Source organism: Coccinella septempunctata, chromosome 7 (genome assembly GCF_907165205.1).
Source record: "Coccinella septempunctata chromosome 7, icCocSept1.1, whole genome shotgun sequence".
In the NCBI taxonomy this organism is placed as follows: domain Eukaryota; kingdom Metazoa; phylum Arthropoda; class Insecta; order Coleoptera; family Coccinellidae; genus Coccinella; species Coccinella septempunctata.
The window spans coordinates 15,144,751-15,157,612 of record NC_058195.1 but is presented as its reverse complement, the minus strand read 5'-3'; the positions used below and the strand labels follow the sequence as shown (position 1 = coordinate 15,157,612).

The window sequence follows — 12,862 nt, the reverse complement described above, 5'->3', positions numbered from 1 at the left end:
AATATCCATTATTTTTATATAGATACCATTATCAGAATATTTTAAGACCACCCTGTACGACCACCACAAAGATTTTCTGGTATGCAGAGAAATGTATATTTTCCGCAAATGAATACCAAGGAAATCGTTCCAGATAAATCTCCAATACATTCATGAATTATTTTCAAAACATTCAATCAACAACACCTGCAAATAACTGGAGCTAAATGTGGAACGAAAATTTTCCAGAAGACAACAAAGCATTCTTCAAATTTTTCCCTCTGTCGTGTCAGTCACGAAATAAAACACTTGTAAACATCAACCTGTATATATTTATAAATAAATAAAATTCTCAATTCACTATTTACAATATCGAATAAATCTATATTTATACAATTTCACAAAAGTTTTGGCAAGACTTATTCCAAAATAATTCGAGTAATTTTGGACGAACATACAAATATAGGAACAACGTTTTTTAATCGACCAGATTTTGAACTTCAACATTATTGTCACCGTTTTATCTTTACCTTACGGACAATATTCATTATCCCGAATTTGGCACTTTGAGATTCACCTTGTTTATCTACAATAATTCTTAAGTTATTCTAGGAATACTTGAAAAGTAGATTAACATCAACTGGAGTGAGAAAGAATATGGCACTTGTCTACATCGTTGTCTGTAAGCTCAGTCATTGTCGTCCTTCTTTTTGCGTAATTTTCCTTCTCTCTGTATGGTTTTCGTTATCAAATCCACTCCTTCGTTTAGTTTCGACGGATCGTCGTCTTTAACTATGTTGGAAAGGGTCATTATATAGGAACAAGCTATCCTTAAAACGGACAATTTAGAGAGTTTCTGGTTGTGGGAATAGGAAGGTATGGACTTTCGTAATGTATCGAAGGCTGCACTTATGGTGTGTACTCTAGTTCTCTCCCTCGCATTTGCTTCTATCCTTCTTTCTCTCGTCATGTTTTTGTAGTTTCGCTGTTCTCTTTTTCCCGATAAACTTTCAGGTCTTTTCAAGGCTGGAAAGGCTTCGGAACTGGTTAGAAGCAGCCTCTCCGTTTCTTGTTGGCTCATACAAGAAGCTTGTGGATGGTAGGGCACTCTGGGTAGTTCTTGTCTGGACGTGCTGGTGCAAACGACTTCCGGCTCCTTCTTAACAATAACTTCAGTCTTTTGGCACTTTTTAATTAAAGCTACAGGTTCGTCAGGCTCGTATTTAATAGGCGAAGGCGGCCTGAAATAACCTTCCGTTATCCTTGGCAGATCCAAGGGGTTGGCGAAGCCGAAGGGATGCATAACAGGAATTTGCGGCATCACGAATCGTGGTTCGATAACTTTTTTACTTTCACTATCTTTTTCTTCCGTTTTCACTTGTTGGTTTACTTCCGCTCTGCTGATTTCTGGTTTTCCTTTGGGGCTCCAAGGACGAAAAGGGGCGCTGTCTGCGTGCTTTTCCGAAAGCTTCTCCGACTGGACCTTCAGGCACATTCGCTTCTTCAGCGGTCCAGTGAATTTCTCGGGCACCTTCCTTGGTTCCGAGCATTTTCTCTTGTTCCTCGACGAGATGGGGGTCACTTTTACTTCCACGCTGTCTTCGCTGTTATCAGTTGGCGAGTGGATGTCCTCGAAGAACTCTTCCTCTTCCGTTGAGCCGAAATCGGCGTCTTGTAGCTTGGACATTGTGAAATCTGGAAAAGAAAATATCAATGAAAATATCGAACGGTGTCAAGATGCTAAGAATTGTTACAGTGGATATAAGAGATATAGAAAAATGATCAAGTACCATTTTGTTGAGTTCGAAAAGTTCTATAAAAAAGCCCGCAATGACATGTATCTTGAATAGAGTTTTTGACTGTCATATAGTGAATTAATATAAAAATGAACGTGACCGCTATCTGCGGCATTTACTCCTAATGAAAAATGCTCTTCACGGCATACTTCTAACGCACTTTTCGCGAGATATGACAGGTTGAGGAAATACGAATTTGGGCAAGAAATAATATCCACCCGGGATCGCAGTGTCATGTACAGGGTGGGCAAAATTCGTTGTCTACACATTTCCGAGCTCATTTTCCGAGAAACAAAGAATGGAGAAAACCGCAGCCTCCTACGATACTTCGTTTTTGAGTTTGACAATTTCGTAACTCGTTCTCATAACTTTTTTGTCTTCGAAGTTACAAATCTGAAACTTGAACCTTCTACAAGCACTTTTTTACGTAGAATCCACTGATGAGCTCAAAATATTTTTTCATTTCGAGTCATTAGGTGAACTTTCATTTTTTAAATGCAAATTTTTATTGAATTTGATATTTTTCAGTTGGAAAAAAATCGTTTGTCAGTAGATTCTACATATGAAAGTGACTAAGAAAGTTTAAGTTTCACATCGGTAACTTCAAAGACGAAAAAGTTATGAGGACTTTTCGGAATCGTCAAAATCTCAATTTTTGTTTATAACTCGAAATCTGAAAATGATAGGGCGATTCTGTTTTCAGATTTGGATTAGTCACGAATGTGTCATCCGTTTTCCTTTAGCTGCTATAGTTCTCGAGATCCCCTCAGTAGACAACGAATTTTGCTCACCCTGTACTTAGAGGCTAAATAATAATATGATCATTATATCATTTCCAGTTGGATTTTTTTCCAGTAAGATTGAGCAAATTTGTTTTTAATTTCCTTCATCGTGCGGGTTTTCGTTACATGCTTATCACTTTTTTGATATTAATTATTCTTATTGATTATTGAGTATTATTAAATTTCAATCTCATTTTTCGTAGTGAGGTTTATTGATTTCCTCCTCATTATTTTTCTTGAATTATTCTAAGATGCGAGTTTAAGCTTGTTGATATTATGATAATAAAGGTAGCTCTGAAGGAGCATCGATATATTATGTCATGAGGGAGGTGTTTTGGTAGTGATACGCTTTATATCATTCGATGCTAGTTTCACAATTCTGTATTGTTCGTCAGGTAGGTTATCGAAAATTCTTTGTTGCAAAGTTTCTTGATAAATATTCGGCAACGTTTTTAGATGCTGATAAAAACTCCATTATTTTGGTCGGTTGATTTGTTGTATTGAAATATTTCCATATTATTCACTCTTATAAATATGTGAATTCTATCTAAAATTTTAGTGTTTTCTGTTACTTAGTTTTTACTGTTTTTGAAAGTTATGTATGCTTGCAAAGAAGTGAATTGGCTTGTCTGAGCTTTGTCCAAATTCATTTTTGACTAAACGAAAAAAACTTAATTTAAAGGGTGAATGAGCTTTCCGTGAGAAAATTCAAATTGAAAAGGAAATGAAAAAATATTTCGTTAACATCCTTACCTTCTGGGAAATAACTGAGTGTCCTTAAACCATACGTCATAATACAAGAAAATGCATTTAAAATATCACAAGTAATTATTGTTTTTCGACACGATCCAACCAACTTTTCCGGAGAGCCAGTGCACCGAACAGTCGAGGGCCTATACTCCTATGCACCAGATGGTTGCTGCACTTAGTAGTCGGAGACACTGTTGACGCGAACGTGTATTGTTTCGGAATGACGGTAGAGTAGACTAGTATAGGTCCTGGCGGGCCGATTTACGAGCGAGTTACCAGCGCGAAGGTCCAAAGAACACTAAGTCGACATGGATATTGTGTTGTAAAACGTTGAAGGCGGACCGTAGGCGCCGTGCATTGGCGCCAGCTGTCTCGACTCTGGGCTGGGAGTGTGAGAAGTTACAGTCGTGCTGAGCTCGGAATGTAGACTTTTGGCAGGTGCTCGTTCCGATATAGGATATACCCCTAATCTACCGATGTTTTCCACGCCGGGCCAGGTCCGGCTTTTCGTGGAAAGGTTATCGTAGGGATTCCCAAACGAACACAATCAGAGATGACCCCGATTAACGTGGAAAAAACGTTGAATTAACGTCATTGTTATTTATCGTTTAAAGATCGACAAAATGCCATAAGGAAAAACGTTTCATTCAGGTTTCATAGTAACGTTTCCTCATCACTTCTCTTCTACGTTTCTTAAACGAAGCAACGATTCTGTTTATAACCAAAATTCAACGTTACGATTTCGTTCCGAAGTAACGTTGCTAATCTTAGCATTCTATTCTTGAAGTTGAAGTTGATTCGGAAGCAAAACCAGATATATACGTTAAATGAGAGAATTTAGGTAAAGTTGACATTTTAGGTTGAATAAACGTTGAGAAGAAACGTTTCATATTGGTTGTTAGAGTAACGAGTTTTTGAATGGTTACGTAGACAACGTTTATATAATGATTCTCACTTCTTATTGGACAAACGTTGAGGAGATACGACATTTAAACGTTCTCTCTCATTGGTTACTGTAAAAGCTTGTTGCAGAGTTTCAAGTTCAAAGCTGATGTAACCTTTCTTATTTCTCATTGAATATACATTCAGTAATAACGTTCAGGAAAATTGATATTAGAGAGATATGGGTAAGCGTATAACGCCGAAGTACGCTAATAACGTTATGCCGTAATGGAATAACGTCTTGCGCTATCTGGCTCAGATTTCAGTCTTATGGAAGATATTTACGTTATTAGCGTAAGCAACAGCTGATCGGTAAATGTCAAGTTTGTTGCCGACGTGGGTTTTTAATGCTTTTTTACTTCATTTTATGCAGTTTTTGTGGATTATGTGCGTTCAAATAGATGTATATTCACAGGAATTCTTGTTTGTGGAGTTTGATTAAACTGTATTGTAAATACCTCTTCACAGTGATGCTTCCATAATTTCAAAATTTATGGACATGGACCTATAAGTGGCCGCTATAGTTACCAAGAAAAAATTGGAATTGATTTTGGAATTTAATATTGAAGGTTCATCATATCTTCTGGAGGATATGTAGACATAAAATGGAATAATTTGTGTGTACTGTCTTACTGCCATCAAGCCATAAGCCAATGTCTAATCTAGATATTTCTACTTTTATGATTTTCAATAAAAAAAAGCTCGAATTTAACTGTTTTATTTCGTATTTGAAAAAGTTACATCGTTCATAATCAATATGAGTTTGAGATAGGTACTCTATATGGAAATTTCTATTTTTACTTGACTCTGCCTTCCATGTGACACATTAAATGAAAATATACACTTTACCTTTGGTAATTGGATTATTCTTGATAAACTCATTTCGTCTTTTCTACTACTATTCTCTTGAAAAAACCTCTCATTATAAGTTATTAAGGACAAAGCATGTTCTGATGGGACGTCTAACTTAACCCTTTTATTAAGTCGAAACCATACATTTAGATAATTTGATTAATTAGAAAGCCCAATATAAACACAAAGATATATAATAAACACAATTTTCAAAACTGCTAACACACAGTTATCCATTCCTAGTGTTCTTCGAGACAAGCATGAGTATTTCTGTGGGTTCTCCTTATGTAAATCTCACTGCTATCACAAGGTATTCTATAAATACCAGCTTGAGAAAGAGGATTGATTTAAATCTTTTTTGCAGGATTCTGATCTCTCGATAAGGAACATGAAGGGAAAATCAAGATATTAATATTAATACGCAAGTCAAGATCTTGATAAGTCGATTGAGCTATGAAGAACTTGAATGGCCAATCGAGATTCTGAAGTCAATCGAACGCTTAATTTACTTCGTTAACCCATCTGCCTTTAATCAATAATTATGGTTATAGTCCATTCAAGAATGATTGACATTTCGGGTGGTTATGAAAAATGAAAACCGAATTCCAGTTGGTAATAGCCCATAAGTTAGTATTGAAAATAGTGATCTATAGACCTATCATACGTTAATCTACCACTGAGCGACGATGATTCGAATTTTGTACTGCTGTTTATTTTCTTAAGTAAATCGCACAAATTGGAAACTGTATCAATTTTGAATGCTGATTAATATGCTCTGAATTTGAATATCCCATCTTTTCAAATAATTTTCTTGGTTACATTTATATTGAGGATCAATTAAGATGTATACCACCCGCTTATATGAATATCAACAAGTATTACGATCTGAATTGAACTAGCCAATTTGCCATCGTCAGGGCCCTAAATAAAGTACGCTCCATCGAAGAAAAAGATGCTGACCATGGTTTCGGTCTCATTTGACCTCGTCAAAGCAACATAGCTTCTTCTCCGATGGAGACGTTTGGAATTGATGGACTATCATTCAATACTGGCAAGCGCTACTGAGTACTATCCAGTAACTCAGAGCGCCACCCAGTATGAAACGATATCCGATTCAATCCCCTCCAGATAGAAACCCAGACGAAGACAATGGGCCATATGCATAAAGAAGTAGTGAATGCTTTCACTTCAGTTTATTGAAAGGAAACTATACACTTTATAAGCAACTGACAAAGATAGTATTATAGTAAAAGCAAATGCTTTTCTTTATGCATACGACTCAATAGCATACGTCCCATATTTCCTCTAATTATATTGATGCAGATGATATTGCATCTGAATTAATCCTTATTATTGTATTCATTGCCTTCCCGTTTATTCTGTTCTGTGATTTAAACTATAGAAATTAAAGATCTCTTGTGGCAAGCTGCGTCTGGACTTCAAGGCCTACTGGGATATCAATTATTCTTGAATGGGCTATGTATATATATATATGTTGATGTCATGACTTAATTTTGACACCCTACACAATTTTCTATGAAAAACTGACCCCTTTAATCAGCAAATAGCAAAATTCTCAAAATTTCGAAAGCAATGGCAGACATCATCAAGACATTGAAGAAAAGTTTTTCTATAAATAGAAATTTCGATTTGAAACTTTGTGTTGGAGCTCTATAATCCATCAAAACGCGGAAATCTCTCTTGACGAGTTATTCGTTATGATGTTTTCGGTTGTGAAACCTCGGCAATTATATTACGCCACGGATACTCTCATGTCACACATGAAGGAATAAATTTTCCGGCTCATTTAATCATCACACACTTATTCGGACGGAAATATCTGGTAAGAACGTAGATATACGTTTCTATTTTAACGGCGGCAAACGAGCGATCACTGAGAGGCAATTTACAAAAAAGAAAATGCACCAATCGTGGAATATTCCATTTCCTACCGAGAACCCCAACAGTTTATGAAAAATTGGAAAAATTAAAGTTAAAAACATATGCAACACCTTCGTCTATAGCATTGTCCATCACTTACCACTGCCTGTTCCCATATTCCTGACATTATTTAAGATGAAAATGGGTCAGTTGAATAGATCAGTTCCTTTATTCTGAATCATTTCCAATGATTTCAAGCTATGAAAAACTGCTAATAAAAATGCAACTTTTAGAGCTGTAACGAATCTTCCATCGATAGTAATTGCTTTTCTGTGTCTCTTCACACTTTCAGTTTCTCAATCTCTGTTTTTGAACTTCTGAAATTTCTACAAACGACTTTCATTCAAAATAGCTCCACCATATTTTTTTGCAAGCAACTGATTCGTGAGCACCTTAGCTGCTAATTTTTCAGATGGAAAAGTTAATCAAATGCTTCTGTTTAATGCATGATTATAAACTACAGAAGTTGAAAATATTTCATTAATATCCTAAGATTATGTTGTCACCAGAAGTCCAAACTTCTAGACTCATATTTGACAATTTCGCCTACTGGTGAGATCCTTTATGCACCTAATGAATGTCACATAGATCTCTTCGGCGTAAAACTTTCAACATTTTTTGTTTATTTTCAGACAGTTTTTTTATATTCATGACCGTTCTTCTAGGTCAGAACTTTTAATTATTCATTATTGAGATCCATAAATTTTCTTTATTCATTTTTATATGTAGCAACATATAAAAATCCACCTGAATTTGACACGGGATAGAGATTACCAGAAAAAAAAAGAACCAATCATGACATGATCAAGTTCTGTTTCACGAATATAACTTCCCACATGTCTCCAGAAGAAAAAGTCCAGTGCTATTAAGTCTGGAAAACTTGAGGGCTATTGAATAAAATTACAGCAAATCCAAATCTCACCGCATTGGTTGCATTGAATGGCAAATTCAATGTATGTTCCATTTCCAATATGATAACCTGTACCTGGTGAAGATATCGCAAAAATTTCCGTTCAAATACGGTCCTGTCCTTAGAGGCGGACCTGTTCTTTCAGAAATCTCGGCACCTGTAATGAGGACTACGAGGACCTGCCCAACATTTAGGCTTAATAATATCCCAAGGATAATAAACGTTATTCACCTGAACAACTAGTCTCTGGTAATATCGCAGACAAGGAGTAGGTACATGACTTTTGTCGCTTCTCGTTTATTTATTATTCATTTTTCACACACTTCGGAGGATGAAATAAAAAATATTGTATTGCGATCCATTGGAAATATGGTCACTGGGAATCTTGTTAAGTGATTGTTGTGAAGATATCAAGACTTATACTGCAGAGCTTAATCGAATAGAGAGATATCAATCAAATTTTTAGTCACTCAACAAGATGATCTCTGATTTGTTAAATTTCGTAGCGAACTAGCAATTAGCTTATCAATTCATCCATATTCCTTGATGATTTTAGATCATATGATTCATGCTTCTAACGTGATCAATTCAAATTCCTTTCTGTAAGTACCTACTTGGAATATTATCTCTCAATCAACAGTGTTTTACTTTGAAAAGTACTATCGAACTATCCACATTCCTGAAAGGCCTGATTCTGAAGGGTCAGAACGATTTTGTATTGTGTCCATTTACGAAAATTGTAGTGTTGTAATTAATGAGCCCCGTTTGTATTTTTGCACATTCTTTTTCTCACAATAAGTACAACCGTTTTTCAAAATTCAGCTGACTTTGAATGCGACTCGTTATTGCTCCTAGTGTTTGCGACCTAATTTTGAGTTCATCTGTACTGAATTGGCCGATAAAGATTGTCGCTTATCATTTGTTGATTGCTACATTCTATTCGATTGATTTAAATTAAATTATTTCAATCATCCAGTGTCGGCACACTTTCTGGAATATTCAATAACTATCTCAAATCTTTTTGCAGTTCTATCATGGAGTATTCTCATTACTCAAGTTAGAGTTCTATCTAACTTAACATGCAGAATCTCGAATGGGATACATTTTTGAAAGATATGAGAAGAAGAGAAATACTTGTTATGAGAAGAATGAGACCAATGTTTGATTTACTCGTAGAGCTTCAAAAATTAATTAAAGTAACGATTTATTTTTCTGATTTGGGTCTTCAAAAGACATACATTTTTTCTAGCCTTCACGTGCTTGTCAACCATCCAGTTTATTGGGTATTAAAGTCAATGAGTTATGCCACGCGTAAAACCAAAGATCATGTTCAAACAACGTGGATGAAACCGGAAGAGGTTTAAAAAATGTTTCGGTGCAGCTGTGATAAATGTTGTCAACTATTCAGTCATATGTCTTATAGGTGAAAAGAATGGAAAAATAGAAATCTTCGATGTTTTCTTGCTAGTTCATTCAGTTGATGTGCTACTCTAATCAAGATTTTGGCTTTTTGATTATAGACGTGAAATGGCTGTCCATTGATTCGAAGAAGGTCATCTTATCATCAAGCGTACAATATACAGGGTAAGTATTTGAATCGAACAAATATTTCAACAGTAGATTCTTGAGATCAAAAGAAACGCTATTTTCCTTTACCATTTTTTCCAAATCGGCTCCGTTTAAAATATACAGGATGTTGAAAAACCATAAAAAAAAAAGTATTCTTCATATTTACTCGTACAATGAGCGTACAATCCGTTTTCTAGTAACTTGATGTTCAAAATAACCAATATCTGTGAAATTCGAAAATTTGGGTACTATGACTCTTTTTGAAAGATCCACAGATGTGTAGTGCCACAGATTAAGCTAGTTATTCTGGAGGTAGTTTTGTTTTTCCAGGGGTGGCACAGCTCATAATGAAAACTCAAAATGGCTATATCTTTTTATCAGAACCTAATCGGAAAAAATGGTATTGGAAAAGAGTGTTTCTTCTAACCTCAAGAATATTTTGATTTGCCGATGAGTGAGGTGTTCAGGTTATGGAGCTGTCACAACAAAGCAACCTACTCTTTTATAACATTTTGTATTTCATCAATTGCAGTTTCACATCCTGAGGAAGGTTTTATTTGCCGAAACATGTAGATGCGAATAAATAAAGAGCCGTTCAACCGAAGTTTCGAAGATATTTACCTTTATAGTTTCAAATTGATTTATCATGACCAATTTTAGTGGTAGAAATTCACAAAGGATCAAAAGAAAGTTACACACCAAAGAAAAAACTTTGTTATGAATACAATTATGGTTTTGCAAGTATTTTCCTAGAAAAAATATAACGGGGGCGAAGTGGAAGATCGGAAGTGCTCGGGATAACTCGAGCCACACGCTACGTCACTCTAGCAAAGAGTAACCAAGGTTACTCTTTGACTCTAGCGCGCATGTCATAAATTGAATTATATTTTTGTTTACATTTACACTTGGGGCAAAGAGTATCATTGATACTCTTTGTCAGATCGGTCAGAAGTAGTTGAACAGCAGTGGTTTGGGAAGGTACAGGCCAGGTGAAGTTGAATAAATAAATGTGCGAATGTTAATGCGACAATTAACGTCCGGCCTTTGTAACAAAACAACGAACTGAGCACTTTCTTCAGAAACTGAGCTCGAATGTTTTGATTTAAACTTTGATCGAACATGTGTTGATCATATTGGGTTGAAAGCATTCAGAATTCAGTCATCAGGCTAGTCGACTAGGGGCGTCTGACCTTGAAAGATATTGCTGATTGATCTACACCACCTCTTAATGATTTTATACTATCCTGGACAAATTTCCTAAGCCCAAGTGTCGATTTTATTGTCTCCATCGCCTTCCAATCCCGTTTCACACCCAGCTGATATACCTAGCTATCTCACCAAGTCCGTCAGACCCTTCAAGCGCCTATTAATTACGATTTTACTGCCATTAACGCAACCCAGTGAGCTATTCTCTACTCGTATCGGTTCTTGGCGCCGACCAGGCCACGCAACAATATGCATTCCACTGTTTATAATTACGTTCACACAATCGCCTAACCTTTGTGTCGGAAACGGTTTGGTACACACTTTCGGTTCGCCTTTTGGTGGAGTCTATTCAGCCTCCAGCGGGATATATCTAGTAGGCTTCGGTTTTATCTGGACTGAAATCGGTCCAGTGGTTTGAGGGTGGTGCCTCGGGTGGGCTTTTGTTAGGTGCCGTCATCTACGGTAAAAGTGTAATGAGATCTTTCGATATATCAAAGGTTTGAATGAGAGCTTGAGAATTTAAAAATTGGTCGCAGTTACTAACGATGGGAAGAAATTCAGTGGGGTTAGGTAGAATATTAATCGTAGATTCTGAATGATGGAAAAAATTATTACAGGGAACATTCCTGAATGTGTTTTCCTTGGAATGTCGCTAAAGTAATCGATTATAAAATCTTCCTACCTATGGAGAATCAGGATAATATGAAATATAATATGTATATTGAAATGATGTTTACCTGTGGGTTGTGATGAAAAAGCTTATTCATATTCGAGTAAAACAGAATTATATTTTCCTCATTATTTATCAATTATTTTCATTATAATTTTCAGAGTATTATTAGTTATTGGTGTTAATATTAATATTATTCGATCTTGATATTCTCATTGTTTTGTTTCTTACATTTCCTGCTATAATTATGAATAGAATCCACAATATTCAATACTTCATTATCGTTCTGTTGTTTTTTTGTTTTAGGTTGTTTGTTTTTCTTGCTTCTATATTTATGGATGAATATTATAAAAGACAATTCAACTGCCAATATATCATACTATAGATGTTTTAATTGATGTGTCGTAGTTGCATGAAGAGTAAATGCATTTTGGTAAAGATCATCGTATTTGATAAGAAATATACAGGGTTAGAACTTTTTAGAGGGGGACTACAAGGATGAAATATGTCAAAAAAACTGACAATCAAGATTATCTTTTTTTCGTAACTCATTCGTTTTCGGAGATAATTACACGAAATTCGGTTTGTAGTCATAATCCTTTAGATCGATTATACTGGTGTAGGTACTACTTTTTAGTAATCTAAGCCACAAGCCACCCTGAATTTTTAACGGTTTTCGATATTCCTGTAGTCCGCCTTTAAATAGTTTTAACCCTGTACAAATTCATTGAATAAACAGCATTATCTATCTATAAAAGTATTCTATTAAAAATTCAAAAGTCACATAAAATACACAAGTAGGAAGATGCAGGTAACAGCATAATATTGGCGTTATCTTTTATTACCGTCTTTGAAAACTCCATTCAAAAAAATATTAAAGAGACCAGCCTTAATAAATGGACCACCACTCCAAACTAAAATATTTTTTACTGGCAAAAAACACATCTCAACACCAGAAAACATTTCAATTTGAAGAAGATGATTCGTGAAGGGAGCATTCAAAGTTCAATGGGCCAATACCTAGTGCTGTTAACAACTAATGGGGATTAACCCACTCTGGAAAAGATGGAGCGCAAAGTTCTTCCCCCGGTTAATGCTATTATTAGGTACTCCTGAAGATAACTGTCATTTACGGATGAAAAGAGAACCTGTCAGTTCGAGATCTAGGACGTATTGGTAGCTCAGTTTGCACCTGTTGAGGCCAGTATATAGAGTTGTATTTTGAATTCCCAACTCCAAATCTTTTGGTTCGATATGGGGATAATGAAGACCAATAAAATTTCTTTTTTCTAGCCCTCGTATCGTATCGACGACTAGGAAAATGGTGAACCTTTGTGTGAAATTCACAGCGTTTCAATTCACCATTGAGATAGGTACTTATAACACTCGTCATCTGAATCGATTGATTTTTTTTCAACTCAATAACATTAACTGATATTTATTTTAAATGATCGTATACTATGTG

General features: G+C 35.6%; 1 protein-coding gene across 1 annotated transcript; it reads right to left on the bottom strand.

Annotated features, from left to right (window-relative positions):
* Positions 1-293: 293 nt before the first annotated feature.
* Positions 294-3,608, bottom strand: LOC123317448. The gene is made up of 2 exons (XM_044903991.1): positions 3,311-3,608; positions 294-1,674 (listed from the first exon to the last, which is right to left on the bottom strand). Exons 1-2 carry the CDS (start codon positions 3,348-3,350, stop codon positions 668-670), a joined length of 1,047 nt encoding a protein of 348 aa, XP_044759926.1. The 5' UTR covers positions 3,351-3,608; the 3' UTR covers positions 294-667.
* Between the last annotated feature and the right edge of the window lie 9,254 nt (positions 3,609-12,862).

Coding starts and splice junctions, on each gene's coding strand:
- LOC123317448 (XM_044903991.1), bottom strand. CDS start 3,350: ATGACGTATGGTTTAAGGACACTCAGTTATTTCCCAGAAG. Junction 1,675..3,310: donor ACTCAGTTATTTCCCAGAAG/GTAAGGATGTTA, acceptor TTTCTTTTCCAG/ATTTCACAATGTCCAAGCTA.